The sequence below is a fragment of the Diorhabda carinulata genome, chromosome 4 (assembly GCF_026250575.1).
Source record: "Diorhabda carinulata isolate Delta chromosome 4, icDioCari1.1, whole genome shotgun sequence".
NCBI lineage: Eukaryota > Metazoa > Arthropoda > Insecta > Coleoptera > Chrysomelidae > Diorhabda > Diorhabda carinulata.
Window position 1 is genome coordinate 11632711 of NC_079463.1, and position 16571 is coordinate 11649281.

The 16571-nt window shown below is 31.6% G+C and overlaps 2 protein-coding genes across 2 annotated transcripts; one reads left to right on the forward strand and one right to left on the reverse strand.

The window, feature by feature from the left end:
• Positions 1-6101: 6101 nt before the first annotated feature.
• LOC130892253 (vesicular integral-membrane protein VIP36) lies at positions 6102-10484 on the reverse strand. Its single transcript, XM_057797532.1, has 6 exons — positions 10255-10484; positions 10087-10202; positions 9841-10038; positions 8882-9044; positions 8660-8826; positions 6102-6407 (listed from the first exon to the last, which is right to left on the reverse strand). The coding sequence occupies exons 1-6, from the start codon at positions 10454-10456 to the stop codon at positions 6195-6197; spliced, it is 1059 nt and encodes a 352-aa protein (XP_057653515.1). The 5' UTR covers positions 10457-10484; the 3' UTR covers positions 6102-6194.
• A 233-nt stretch (positions 10485-10717) lies between these two features.
• Positions 10718-15115, forward strand: LOC130892254 (caspase-7-like). The gene is made up of 5 exons (XM_057797534.1): positions 10718-11215; positions 12283-12762; positions 12961-13199; positions 13496-13641; positions 14745-15115. Exons 1-5 carry the CDS (start codon positions 11081-11083, stop codon positions 15020-15022), a joined length of 1278 nt encoding a protein of 425 aa, XP_057653517.1. The 5' UTR covers positions 10718-11080; the 3' UTR covers positions 15023-15115.
• Positions 15116-16571: the final 1456 nt, after the last annotated feature.

The following is a 16571-nucleotide window of genomic DNA, read 5'->3' on the forward strand; positions in this document are numbered from 1 at the left end:
TACGATATCGAAAACGCTAAACTATTTCATCATGATATTAAACCGAGCGGATACGGAAGTACATCGTATTAAATAATAGAAATTGTATTTGAAGCTAGTACGTAACAGTTAAAATAGAATGTAACCATCTCTAATTACGTTGTAGCGGCGGCGCTCTGTCTATCAGATCCGGTCGATACGGGACACCACGAGGTGTTATTGTTTGAGAGGAAATGTACCTTTGTTATTCATAAAAACACACTTCCTTTCTTTTTGAAAACTAGTATCGTAACTATAATCCAACACTATGGAATGTAAATTGTCCAGATTTGGAACCCAGTTTTACCAATTGGTGACAAGCAAATAAAATAATTTTTTCACTTAAATGTTATTTAGGTAGCGATCTATGAAGGGTGCTACGGGTGATTTCTATGAACTTTTTTTCTACTTTTTGTACTACAACGTTGCTGTAATTAAAAACGTGGTTGAAAAGCCTCTTTTTTTACTTATGACGTTATTGACAGCAAAATTATTTTGAAAACATAAATATATGAGTTCCATCGACAAGCTCTTGGCATACTTCCCTGTCGATGGTCTATGGAACTCCGAATATCTTAATAAACCTAATTTTTCGAATATCACCAAGAAAGTAACGTTAAGTCTGGAGATCTAGGTGGCCATATCACAAACTTATACCTCTCTACTAGTCTTCCCTTAGCTCTGACTGTCTAAATGACTCCAATCCGCACTGCTTCATTTTCCAAGGCTACTGTAAACGAATGTGGCTTCACAAAGATTGAACACTCACAACATAGCGCTGATCTGGTCCCGTCCCACTATTTTTTGTTCGCAAAATTGAAGGGTGAGTTGAGGGGTGAAATATATAGGTGGCCATACCACGAACTTATACCTCTCCACTGGTTTTTTCTTAGATCTAACTGGCTAAATGACTTACAGAAAATTTTATTAGAAATATTTACGAATTTTGTATAGACCCCAATTTTTCAATTTCCTATAAAAATATCAAAAAAATTGTTTCGTAATTTTTGCACTTATGAAAGTGGAATATTTTTCCCGTTTGGTTTACTTTTTACTATCCCCATGTGTTCAATACGACATCAGATTATTTGGTGACTACTACCGTTATTAGAAAATCGTTTATATACACTTTAATCATATCCAGAATGTTCGAAATCTCTAATTTGCCTTGAACAAATACAAAAGGTCTTCATAGAACAGTCTCTATAAAAACAGTCACAGCAAAAAATTCAAAGATTTCATGCTTTCTTGAAAATTTGTAACCGGCGCGTCCACCAAACTTTAGATTCTATTAACATAATAGAACAGGACCGGATTCGGTCTACGTCAGAGGACGAGTTTGTAACAAAATATGTATGCACGCCATTGAGCAATATTTTCCTTCAGCGGTTCCGTTATACCCGATAGAATTTAATCACAGAAGATGAAGAGGTCATTTGCACAAAACCGATCCAACCAAATCATACTAGAATTGTTGTTAAACCAAAAGTAACTAGATTTCTTCTTATAATTGCAAGTTGGATGCATAAAAATGTCAAAAGGTTCGATCAGTGAGCTTCATCTTCTCCTGTTTTTGATGAAGATGCCTGGGATGGTTTTTAGGAAAGGACAGTGAAAAAAACTGGCAATTTTATCTTTAAAAAAAAAATGTATTTATTTTCATTGTACAGTTGCTTAGTTTTTTATTAAGATACCCTTGTCAAAGAAGTCTTCCGTCTATTCGAACAACCACGATTTCATTTCGTTTTCACCTCTACGTTGTCGTTGAAGCGCTTTCCGCTAAAATCCATGATTTATTATTGTGGATCTCCTTCTCTTACACATTTTTGTTTCCACTAATTACAAAGGAGAGGGGTGAAAGTTCTACATCCATCTTTAAACTCTCTAAAAAATTTTCGGTCCCGATTATTAATCATTGCTCCAGCTCACGACAAACTTATGCAACCGACATGTTTTTCGCAAACTGGCGGTCAATTCGATCACGTCATACTACGAGCTATATAAGCTAACGGACCTTATAAACCCTCGTATATTGTGTCTTGCAGTTAGTTTGGTGCTCCAAATCGATCGGCATCACAAATAACAAACCGCATCTTACAACTAGCGACCATTTCAATTAACTTAAGCGAACAGAAAATATGAAAATGGATACCATACCAACGGACCTTACTAGCCCCTCTTATATTGTGTCTTGCAGTTAGATTGGTGTTCCATATCAAACGGCATCAAAAATAACAAACCGTATTTTACAATTGGCGGCCATTTCAATCACCTTAAACGCGCAGGAAAGTTAAAAATGGCGCTGGTTTGTTTACAAAAGATGCCGCACCAACGGGTCCTACTAGCCCGTCGTATATTGTGTCCTGCAGTTAGATGATAATCGGCATCAAGGACAACAAATCGTCATAGAAAGATGTCACACCATTGGACCTTACTAGTCCGGAGCTCCAATTCACTAGTCGTATAAAAGAACTTTGTCTTCTGCATTTGTGTGAAATATTCTCTTGTCCATGAAAGAAATGGTTGGTCGTATTCATTGGCGTCAATTGTGTTGCTTCTCTTCAAAAGATTCCACTATTTCGTCAAAAGTTAACTTTCCATGATACACCTGGACCTCGTCACATCTCAAGTAGGTTTACATGGATCCTTGCAACGCCTTTAGGTCTGTTGGAATGTCGTTTGATTCGTTTCTTGAGGAACCTTTCTTGTCGTGTTCCATACATACACTTCCATAGGGTTCCTATCAGGCTATTACTCACCCTATGACAAAACCAGTTTTTTTTTGTAATACAATCCCTTGTCTTCCAAAATCCGAATCTGAGTTAATTCTTCGATCACATTTCAAGGTTCCGCTACTGATCTCCAATCCTTTCACTGTGCTGGTCAAATAACCTCAATTTGAGTTTTTTTTTTGAAGAACTTCTTCTGAGATAGTTACTTCACTCACAGAGGAACCACTCATAAGAGACAATCCTCAACTTGGGAAAATCCCGTCTCCTTCTATCTAATAGAGCCCCAAAACTTGTTTTCCACGAGCCATAGAGGTCTGTGTTTGCACTTCGGCATGTCTGTCTGCTGAGGGTAAATGAAATAGAGCGTTGTTAGATGAAGCAGAAGGGTGACTATGATTGCATTGGACCCTGCCATTTGGGAGATACGATTTTACCAGGTTACAGGAAAACCTGGCGAGAGGCAAGTTGAAATATCACCAAATAACGATAATGAAACTTCGAGGAAAACTTGAAAATTTTCGTGTAATAGTTGTTGGTAGTATACGAAGAAAAAGAAGGTCAGAAGGGTGTTTGCTAACAAGTATGCAGACTGATTTTTTTGTTGGTAGCACTTGCGGTAACCCTAAATAGATATAATCGGTATTAATGGAAGGAGAGTGGTACTTGCTCCCTGTTCCAAAGTGGTAACTACAAGAAAAATGGAAGAGGATAAATCAGTTGGAATGACAACATGGTGAAGGGGTAGTAATAGTAATAGTTTAATCAGAATATTTTTACAGTTTTTACATTTGTACTCGGTTAGTTTGGATGTTTGATAACGTTATGTAAAAAAAATTAAAATAATTCAAAGTTAGAAACAGTTTTCCATGTTGAGAATTATCTACATTTAAAAAAATAGTTTTTAAATAAAAAAAACATCTACATAGAAAGCAGTACAGTGATGAAATTTAATGCGATGGTTTGAAAAAACCAAATATTTCAAAATTATTGTGAATAAAGGATGATTCAAGAATAATGCACATTTTGTTTCGATCTTTAAAAAAATTCAACCTCGTATAGCAGCGAATCTCAAAGTGTACCAGATGAATCACTAGGAGTCCATGGGGGAGACTATATGGTCCTACTTCCGTGGTTAGGTTCAATCTTCACATTTTTTTACTAATTTTGAAAATAGATTGTACTAGGATCCATCGAAACTAATAATAATATGAAAGTGATCTATGAAGAAAAAAGTTTTGGATCCTCTTATGTACACAATTGATCAATATTTTAATATAGTTGAAGCCTTCTAGACAATGGATATTCAAGTTAAAACGCATTTGTGCACTTTTTAGATTTTTTAGTCAGCATAATTGACTCAAGTCCAGCAAATTGGGTCTGCAGAAGATGTCAAAAAACCTGGACATGCACGCCCCATTCGTACTAGACTCTCTGTCGATTTTACAAGGAAAATCATCAGCGGTGAGATTTTTGGAAATCTGATAGTTCCATTAAAAGTAGGATGTTTGGTAGGGTGGTTTGAAAGATGGTCTCAAAGACAATTGGAAAAGACAATCTCTAATGATAAATGAAGCCTCTAAAGACAAATGAGGCTTTATTTTTAAAGAAGAAAGTTTCTAAGGAGAAATGAGGCTGTATTCCTGAATAAGACAGTCTCTAGCGACACATGAGGCTTTAATTTTAAAGAAAAATAAGGCTATGTTTATTAAAAAGACAAAGACAGTTTCTAAGGACAAATGAGTCTTTCGTTTTATGAAAAAGAAAGTCTTAAAAGACAAAAGACCCTTTATTTTTCGAAAAACAAGTCTCTAAGAACAAATGAGTCTTTGTTTTTTAAAAAGGCAGTCTTAAAAGAAAAACGACCCTTTATTTTCGAAAAAACAAGTCTCTGAGGACTGAAGCTATTTTTGTGAAAAAACAGTCAAAGACAAATTATGATTAATTTTTTGACGATTTTTTAACAAGGTAGCCTTTAAGGAAAAATGAGGCTTTGTTTGTGAAAAAAACAGTCTCTAAGAACAAGAGGCTGTATTTATGAAAAATATAGTCTCTAAGGATAAATAACACTTTGTTTTTGAAACAGACAGCCTTTAATGACAGTCTCTAGAGACAAATGAGGCTTTGTTTATGAAAAAACAAATGTTTAAGGTCAAATTTAATTATGTTCGTCCTAAGGACACCTGACAGTTTATTTTTGACAAAGACAGTCTCCAAGGACAAATAATACTTTATTTTTGAAACAATCTTTAATGAAAGGTGACAGTTTATTTTAGAAAAAACCGTTTATAACTATAAATAATAGTTTATTTTAGAAAAGGGCAATGTCTAACGACAAATGACGGTTTATTAAAAAAAACAAACCCTAATGACTAATGTCGGTGTATTTTCGAAAAAAAAAAACAATTTTTAACGACAAATGACAGTTTGTTTTTAGAAAAAATAATTTCCCTAAGACATAAAATAGATACTTAAAAAATTTACGAGTTTGAAAACTATATCACTACTCAACAGTTAATCCAATCTACCCTCGTAGTAGACAAGAAAAAATCCTCCTTTAAAGTATAAAATACCACAATAGACTCGAGAACCCTCGAAACACAGTTCAGCTCCTCGAAGAACCCCAAAACACGAAAAGACTCCTGTAGAACAAGCTTCTACTATATACAAAACCATCATTAAACACATTCAAATGTATGGTATTAAGTTATGGGGATTTACCAACAAATCAAATGTAACATAAGTCAATGATAAGTAAAAAATCCTACACTACAGTATGAAACCACTTCAATACATTACTCCATCCCCTCGTAGAACAAAATACAAGAAGAATGGAAAGGAATTGACAACTTATCTTAGAAATGGTTAAAAAGGACTTTTCAATGTATAACTCCTGTTAGGGTCACGAAACAGCTCTAAAACCAAGACATCAGAATAAATCTGTTGTTTTGATTACTATTAAACACAAACAATAAAATAACAATTAAAAACCTGATAATTTCTTCAAACCATCAACTTTTAACAATAAATATCAGTCGAAGAATAATAATATATAAAAAACGCTGTCAGGTTATATTTAAAACGATTTTGTTATGCCCTGAGTTATTCCTATATCAGGGCCAAAAATAATAAAAATGAAATTTTTATATTTTTACCGAAAAATTATGAATACAGTTAAAATTTTCAAAACATATGACATAAGGGACAATGTATAATCTTTCGATATGTACTGTATATAATAAAAATACATAGAAAAAGTATCACTGGGTTCAAATTCGATTTTTTTATGTGAAACGTTGACCTTTTAATCGAACAACACAATCGTCACCTTATCAATTGAATAAACATAAGATATTTTGAAAAAACATTTGTTGATTATATTAAAAATACAGTATAATACATTTTTGTCCATTTCTGAAAAATTGAAACATATCTCAACTAACCCTTTCAATAAAATCTTTTTCTACTTTTTTCTTGTTGTTTTTGATAAAACATGATTCCCAGAACTACGCATACTACAATGAGGATACTGGCACCCAACATTAAGAAGAATAATTTTGTTCCGGACATGGATGATGGAGGATCGTCGACGTGATCCCTTGGAGCTTCGAAATAACTTGCAGATGGTATTATTTTCGATCTATCTTCACCTGTATAATCCTGAAATAGGAAAATACCTCACTATCGTTATTTTCGACACTTAATTTCACAAAATACAAATGATTTTACCTTAATAGGAAAACACCAAGAAGACAACTTGGGATTTACTTGAGCTTCATGGGTATTATGAGTGAAACTGGTCCTTTGTATAAAACGATTAACTCAAGTTACTTGGATAGTTAAGAGCAAAACTTGGGTCTTAATTAAAAAAAAAAAAGGATTTACTTGTATGTTATAGATAGTTATGAGTAAAACTAGGTCTTGCAAAGAAGGATATACTTGAGCTTCATGGGTAGTTATGAGGGAAACTAGTCTTGGTCTTTTAAAAAATGCTTTACTCAAGCTTCTTGGGTAGATATGAGAAAAACTTGGGTCTTGGTCTTGTAAACAAAGATTCACTTGAGTTTTTTGGCTAGCTATGAGTAAAACTAGATCTTGCAAAAAAGGATTAACTTGAAATTCATGGGTAGTTTCAAGTGGACTGGTCTTGGTTTGGCAAAAAAATATATACTTGAGGTTACAGAGAGTTATGGGTACAACTTGGTCTAGCAATTTAGAATTTAGTTGAGTTTCATGGGTAGTTATGAGTAAAACTAGTTTTAGTCTTCCAAAAAATTATTTACTCACGCTTTTTGGATAGTTATGAGCAAAACTTGGGTCTTTGTCTTGTAGAGAAGGATTCAGATGGGCTTTTTGGCGAGTTACGAGTAAAACTAGGTCTTAAAACGAACGATTTACTTGAATTTCATGGGTAATTTTGAACGAAACTGATCTTGGTCTTGCTAAAGAGCGTCTTGAGTGATTAGGAGTAAAACTTGGTATTGATCTCACAAAAAAAGGATTCATTCAAGCTTCTTGGCTATTAATGAGTAAATTTTCATATTGGTATGGCAAAAAAATACTTACATGTGGTTATGAGTAAAACGAGATCTTGCAAAGAAAGATGTACTTGAGTTTCATTGGTAGTTATTAGGGAAGATCGTCTTAATCTTGCAAAAAATGATTTACTCGACCTTTTTTGGTAGTTATAACTATAACTAGATCTGGCAAAGATGAATTTACAGGATAGTTATGAGGAAAACTGATTTTGGTCTTGTAAAAAAGGGTTTAATTGACCTTTTCAGGTATTCATGTTTAAAACTAGGTCTTGATCTTGTGAAGAAGGATTCACTTAAGCTTCTTGGTTAGTTATAGATAAAGCTAGGTCTTGCATAGAAGCATGTATTTGAGCTCCATGAGTAATTAGAATTTTTATCAAATTAATCTTTGATATTAAGCAATTTACCTATAAGTTTACACTTTACGTCATAGAATGACAGCTCCCTTGGGTGACAAAAATACTAACAAACTTTCTGGTAGGTCTGATAATAGCTACGCAGAGGGGAAGCAGAGACACTGATAGGTCTAATCACCAAGCACGTGGAAGTCTGCTATCACCTGCAGGGCTGCTGACCTGGACTGATGTGCTGATTCTGTGGAATAGAAGCTCTTAGGAAGAAAATCTTGGGAATTGAACTTGTGAAAGAACCTTACTTTCATGCACCAGCAACACCCGGAAGATTATTTAATTCTGAAAAGTTTCTAAGTGCTAAAGGAGGGCGACAAAAATGAGTACAAAGGGACAACCCATTCGTAGTATTAGTGAAATTACACCTTAACAACAGACACTATCTCTTCATAATTGATTTGGATATTGTTTAACTGATTTTGATTATAAACGGTTCTCAAAGAATGAATTGCAAATACAAATTAACTCATCCTGACGTTCTATTGGAATTTAACACTGGTAAATTAAGATGATACATCAATATTCCTATCAACTTATACTATTAAAACAATATGAATTTTACGGTGATGATTTCTCATTAAAAATATTTGTAAGCAAATCAAAGATGAAGATAACTCAATTTAACCTGAAAGAAAAAGTTTCTATTGCAATTTCTGGTCCCTCATAACTAAACCAACAACTAAAAAGACCTAAAACTTTACCGTTTACAATACAGTGACTGTTTTAAGTGGACAAAGAAGCAATTGCAATATCAAGAATCTGTTATATTACCAAAAACGATCAAAAAATTTGTTGTAGTACAAAAAACTCAACAAATTGAAAATCTTTTCTTTGAACAACACACCGAGATGATATGTGAGTTCAAGGACACAACCAACTGTAATATAAGAGAGTTAGTAGGATAAATATTCCTTTTGGAAGAAAAATAATTTATAAGAAGATAAATATAGCTAAAAATGTATACCTCGACTCCCAAATCAAGTTCGTAAAGTCGTATGGACATAATATCATGGTTATCTGACAAATCTCCAGTAGTCGCTGAAACTCCTATGTAATATCCAGTTGGTAATCTCACTCCTTTTACCTGGAAACATTCTTTCCAAGCAGCTTTGTTTTCGAAATCGGTAGATACTGTAAAAAATTTATATTAATAAAATTTGAAATGAGAAAAATGTACTAACCTCACCTGTTAATATATCATTTTCGTATTTTATTGAAATATAAGTATCATGATCAAAATTTCTAAATTTTGCCTCACATCCAGCTAATTGAGTATGAGTACCATCTCTATCGTGATCATAAGATAAACTACCGTTGTTGATCATAGCAGATATATAAGGATGTTGATGCTAGAAAATCATTATTACAACAACCAAAGTGACATTTCCTCTTTATAAGCCAACCTATGATCTATCTTAAGACCATTCTTTCCTCATATTCACCGCAAAACATATTGAGATGGATACCGACACAATATGGAAGGAATAAACTTTAATTTAATTTAAGCTTCAAAAACCTAAATGAAATAGATAACTGAGTATAACAATGTCCTTGAAGTTGCTACGTCAATAAAATTTATAAGATATAAAGTTTACAGCTTCGGCAGAAATTAAGAAGCTTATATATCAAAAAACAAGAAAGAAGCAAAAACTCATTCGAAATGCAGAAAAACCAAAAGCTTGCACACAAAAAGAACCCAATTTTGGACAAGAAGTAGAAAAAGAACTCAAAGCTGCAGAAATCTCTTGACCCATCAGTTTAATGCCAATCATCTCAAAGCTGCTTGAAAAGCTCCTATAAAAAAAGGAAACACAGATCCCAAAATAGAAGTTTGGATCACATCTCATCAGCTTGTATTCAGGCCAGATCTTTCCACCATGCAACAAATCTACATACTAAGCTTTAGAACTCAAAACACACTGCACAGCTGTATTCTTAGATGTGAACCAAGCCTTTGATAAGGTCTAGCACCCAGGCCTATTTTCCACAAGTAATTTGAAATGAAATGGCCATCAGACCAGATAGAAGGTTGTAGAGGGATTTTCATTGCAGAAGACCTCAATACTTTAGTCTATATATAGTAATTGATAATAAAAAAAAAGATAAATAACTTTCATTAAATCAAAATTTTATTATTAAACTTACATTATGTGGTCCGTTGTGATTACTATACGTGTCTAAAATTATAGCTAAGCCTTCAAATAGATCTTTACTACCGAAAACCGGACCATCGATTAATCTATCTTTTGCATACCATATAGCGAAACCATCCCCAAATAAATCTTTCCCTTTACCGTGCACTTTAAATTGAACCTGAATATCCCAATTACGACTTGTAACGGGCTAAAATTGAATTCGTTAATATCTAATTAAAAAGTTATTAGTACTTACCATAGTATTCCAAATGGCACCTCTTTTACTTTGGGAATCGTCCACTAAACGAATGTAATTAGGTGTTACTATCGTGCTTCCGGTAAATTGCCAGAAAGGTATATCTATTCCTGAACCTATAAGAAAATTCTTCAAAACATCTTAACCTCAAAATTGAGTGTATTTTACCATAATACGGTTTAATTAATGAATGTTCCCTTTTCATGAAGTCTCTTGTATTCCATTGTGATTGTGAATTTATCACACTTAAATATCGAGACAATAAAATTACACTAGAGAAAAAATTAAAATACATCTTTGCACTCTTTCTCCAATATCGCACAGAAGTTAACTGATGATGATTCCAAATTAAAAGGAAAATTAAAAACATGATTTAGTTATTTCGTAAACTTTAGGTTGGCAATTTATGTAGTAGAAACATAGAAAACTAAAAACGGTTCCTTTTGGAATACGCAAATTAAAACAGATTATTTGAAATCCACGTGAGAATTAAAGAAAATATTATTGTTCAATTGATATTCTAAATAAATATAAAAATATAAAAAAAAAGAAAAACAGTCCCTTTGGCAAAAGTTTCAGGTACTTAATGGTGGCTTTAGACCTACATTTTCGAAGCCATATTAACTGATTAAGAAGGTAGACCATAGATAAATAAAAAAAATAAGGTTAGTTAAGAAAAAATATTCATCATTATAAATAAGTATAGAAAAACAATAAACCATAGGTTTCCTATCCTATGTTTGGTCGGAACATTCTGAATGTTTTTACAACATAATTTATATTATTTATTTTCTATGCTTCTGCGATATCTGTTCTTTGTAAGAAGACAGATGTCTATTGTCTACGATTCTGTGATTTTGATAAGTTTCAAAGCAAGTTTTTCAAACAATGGTGAACAAAAATAATTTGTTGTTTATTGTGGAGTAACGTATTTATTTGTCTTAATTAGTGTGAATATTTACTTGTGAAATCTGTTTACTTTGGAACATTAAAAATGAACCAAGAATGCAAAGATGTTATCATTGACAATTTTGTGCAGTTGATGAAAAATTGTGATGTTCAAGTTCTTACGAAACCCCTTATAAAAAAAGGGGTTTTCAGAGAATTGGAAATAAATCAAATATTTTCGGTAAGTACTCTTTTATCTTAATAATGATTATCTATAATAAGGATTGTTGCAGTCAGGTTGAAATGAAATTTCTCACAATAAAAATCATGTGAATATTTTGAATCTTTTTTAGTAATTTATCCCTGCTATAGCACCTAACCTAAAGGGTCTCAAAATAAATATACGTATGAAATTCTCACCTCAAACTTATTGTTTAATATTGGGCTATTTTCTGTTAAACAAAAACGTCATATTGATACAAATTAACTATAAAACCTTTGTTTTTAAGATATATTATTAAATTTATAGTATCTATTTATATTATTCCAAGTTATCTTTAAACTTAAGTTTAAATTTTTTAATTTCCTATAAGTTTGTAGTAGAAAAATATCAAATTCTTCAATTGAAATTAAAACATAGTTTTTTTAAAATAAATCAAAATTTATTTTGTCTTGATTTATCTTGATTTTAGATCTCTTTTGATAGAAAATCAGTTCAAAACAAAAAATGAAAATTCGATGTTTTGATCTATTTCGGTCTTTATCAAAATATGTCAAATTTCTATCTGTTATTTTGGACTGATTTTTTATAAAAAGACCGAAAATCAAGACAAATCAAACCGAAAAACATATAAAAAGCTGTAAAAGTTGAAGATCATCATAATTTATGAAAATTATACAATAAATAGTTACTGATATAACTTTGATAAAGAACTTCAACTATTAAATGTTTTTTTTACCAGGGTTTCCTAAAATTTTTGTTACTATTCTTCTAGTTAGATTAGAAAGGCAAATGAATCTCATGGATGAAATCTCCTCTCCATAAACTTGAGTTAAGACATTTTATATGCATATAATAAATCATTTATCTATCACAGGCTAAATTTATAATCACCACTATTATGGTCATATCAAAGTCATTGAACAGACCCTTCAAAAATGTATATTTATCACCATGCAATGTAATTTTAGTATACTGTATCCATAAATACTTAAATTATACATATTATAAATAAAAATGAAGCGGTACTGATTCGTTTTAAAAAATTATTACTCCATTTTTATTAGAAAATATATTTCTCTTAACAGACAGATGACACAAAACACAACAAGAGGATATTTTTCTTTGCCCTGCAGAAAAAAGAGAATGGTTGGATTCCGTTTTTAGAAGCATTAAGAGAGACTGGTCAAAATTCTATTGCTAACATGTTACTACGAAAGGGACCTACAGTTTTTAATGAAATAATGAATTCTCCTGATATAGAAGATGAACCATTACCGGATTTAAGCAAATTAAATCTACCAATAAATGATACAACGGATACTCTGAAAGTTAAAGTTACTCTTTCATCATCATTTTTAGATACTTATGAACATAATGGTACCGTGGGTTTTTATACTTCAAGATCACAAAAAAGAGGAAGATGTCTTATAATTAATAATTACGAATTTAATAATAAGGATCTTCCGTATAGGAATGGAGCTTTAGTTGATCAAGAAAATCTAAAAAAATTGTTTAATCAAATGGGCGGATGGGATTTAATTAGTCACACTAATAAAACTACTTCAGTAAGTATTAAATTATATTTTCAAATAAATTGGATTTTATGGAAATAACCACTACAGTAACAAAAAATTACATTATCTGGTCCTTCAAACCGGGTATCTACTATATAGAAGGTTATAAGGACAAAACTAACATTTTAGCTTGAAATTATTTTTTTTTTCATTTATTTGATAATAATTAGGTTTTGAAATATGTTTTAGCAAATGAATATGATCATTAAAAATTTTGCAAATTATAAAAATAACTATTTGTATGACATTTGCTTCATTATAATTATGAGTCATGGTGGAGAAAGATGTAATGATACAGTTATTTATGGAATTGATGCTAATATACAAGACAATTATATTTCCGAATCTAATATGCGGAAATGGTTTTCTAATGAAAACTGCTTATACTGGAGGGGAAAACCGAAAATTTTGTTATTTTCAGTTTGCAGGTAAATAATTTCATTTTCATCCTTTACATTTATATAGAAAATTGAGCGATCCCAAATGTATTTGAAGGTATATTTTATTGAGAAAAACCTGAAATCTTTGCGTAAGAGGGGGACAACTTTTGAAATTACAGCCCAAATTTCACTTTACTTTATCATTATATCAGCTGTCTTTATGTGTCTATTTCTGCTTTTTTTGTCTATATCTAATTTTCTCATTATTTATTATTGTTTTGTCTTTTTGGTCTAAATCTTTTTTTCCAAATTTTTTTTTGTTAATGTAAATATAACATTTTTAGGGGTGCTGAACGACATATACCCATAAAACACAAACAAATAACAGAAATTGATGGTGCTTTGAACCATTCACAAGTTACAAGTATACCACCTCTAATAAATTTAAGATCGGATGAAGACATGTTGATTGGATTTTCTACATTACTAGGTATAATCATATTTAGTTAAGATATTGATAAGAAAACTGACTCTTTGAAGTTGAAGCAACTTTTTTACATTTTTGTATGACTTAAGATTGATTGGTAATAATAGAAAAATAAAATCGCAAATATATCAGTTTTTGAAAAAAAATTATTACCTATAGCATGGTAGGGTTTTATATATAAAATTTAATCAAAAAAATGGTAAATGGATTTTAGGTAATTGTGGAACTAATTTGTGAAGAAAAACTTAAATGTTGCTTGGCAAATGTACAAAAAACTTTCTCCATTTCTTTGGAGGTGTTTTATTAAAGGAAACAACGTTTTAGGTCTTCTTCTAAGTTTAGTTACACTTATATCAATTTGTAAACAATTAATTATAATTTTTCTACTAAATTTAAATTTGGAAAGTTTTCCATTTTTTTTGACACTGTCATTGTAATAAATCTATTGGCCATAATTCATGAAAGGAAACGTGTAATTTTGAGGTCTTTCCCCCCAGGTTTAGTTGGACTTCCATCACTTTGTAACCAGCCTATTCCAATTTTTCTGCAATAATCGAGTTGTGAAAGATTTCCACCAGATTTTTTTTTAATCTATCAAGTGCAATAAACCTATTGACCACAATTCACAAAAGAGAACGTGTAATTATGAAATTTTAGATCTTCTCCCCTGGTTTAGTAGGACTTTTATCACTTTGTAAACAGTTGATTGTAATTTTTCTATGAGAATCAAGTTTTGAAAGTTTTCCACTTACTTCTTACATTAATAAACCGATTAGGCATAATTCACTTGAGGAAACACTAAATTTTGAGGTTTTAGACCTTCCTAAAAGTCTATATTCATCTGTTACATTTCGATGTTACACTTTTTCTGCTTATCTAACGTTTGACTTGCAAAAATTGTATGGTGAGTTGTTGGAACTACCCACTAAACTGACACGTATCTTTCCTGGTAGCTCCCTCACAGTGGATGAAGATTTTGTTCTATAAAGTCCAGAAATATAATTTTCAGTTCAATATTTTGAATCGCGTTTAAATCCATCATACCAATTTTTTCAACAAAAATTTAAAAAAAATGTAAGATACTTACCATTTTTTATAAATTTCAGGATACCAATCCCACAGAGATTACAATAGAGGTACCTGGTACATAGAGCTATTATGTAAGAACATTATGAACTATGCTCACAACCACTCCATAAACGATATAATGTTAATGGTAGACGAAGGTTTCAGATTGAGGATATCAGAAAAATGTACAATGCAGACATCGGAAATTGTTAATATAGGATTCAAAAGATTATATTTGCACCCAGGGTTGTATTTCGAAAATGGTATTCTTAAAAAGTACAGTGAAGATGTTAATTTGTCCAATGGGACCAAGTAATTTAATATCATTGGTATCGAATCCCTTAAAGTAATTTTTATATATAACGGATGTTGTAATTTACTTTTTTATTTTATAAATATTTTAAGTTTACTAGTTTTTTTATTTAGTTTTACATATTTTAAACTTTGTTACTGTTTTTTAATGAATCAAGTATATATTTACTTGATTCTAACAGAATAATTGCAATCAGCTATTCACAAAGTGATGAAAGCCCTACTAAATCTGGGGGAAGGCCTAGACCACAAAATTATACATTTCATTTTGTGAATTGTGGCCAATAGGTTTATTATATTGACAAATTCGAAAAAAAAAATTATGTGAATAACTTTCGGAACTTGATTTTTGCAGAATAATTACAATCAGCTGTTAACAATGTGATGAAAGTCCTAATAAACTTCGGGGAAGACTTGAAACTTCAAAATTACACGTTTCCTTTAGTGAATTATGGCAGATTACAAAGAATCAAATGGAAAACTTTGACAACTTGACTTCCAACAGAAAAATTACAATCAGTTGTTTACAAAGTGATGGAAGTTCTACTAAATGTTGGGGAAGGTTGGATCCTTTGTGGTTGAAGCTCCCAACCTGGCAACTGAGGACCAGATCTGGAGAATGTGGTGGGTGCAGAAGCATTCTACAGTTCCAACTCATTGTATTTGACAATCATTTTTATGACATGGTGCTTTTACAAAATAGAATTTTTTCTCTTGCTTACGAGTAAATTTGTTTGTAATTTCCATATATTCATGATCACATTGATGCAAAAACAACCACAATAAGTAATGTTATTCTTTCAAGACATTTTTCTATTTTCAAAAATATCCCTTAATCTGGTAATAAGACTTTAAATAATTGAAAAATCGCAAATCAAAACCGACTTGTAGCACAATTTTTGTCATAGAGAAAGAGAAAAGTCATTTCCTCATTTTTTCTTAAGGCATTGTTTCCAAATAATTCATTGCCCCCTTATCAAATTCAAAGTTTACCTTGGAACAATTTCTGATCATACTAAGCCCTCACAATTAAAGAAAACAATGAACATCATCTTTATGTTCGACATACTTTTTGAACTCTGATTTTCCATTGAAAACTCTGAATGTTCAGCTTTGAATCATAGCAAAGGACCAAGTCTTCATCTACAATAACAATTTTGACAATGAAATACAAATCTACATGAATGAATATCAATATTTTAGGACATACTGTAAACATGTTATTAAAGACACTGTATATGAATCAAAGCGTTAAAGACACACTATGAATGTGATCTCATTAAAGACACTGTAAACTCTCTCAGGACACACCATAAACACCCCAAAACAGAATGTTCTGGCTTTTCTGCAACTGACCCAAAATACCTTAAAAACTTTCTGCAGGAATTACATTATTTTTTGCGCATTAGTCATAGCTGAGTTGTCTGCTAGCCAACATTGTCCCCGCTGGCATTTGGCACATTACGCAACTAACTATGCCGGCTGTATCAACTCACACTGCTTGCTCTAGTAGGACTGCCCGTCTCCTCACTTGTTTTTATTATTCAGTTTAC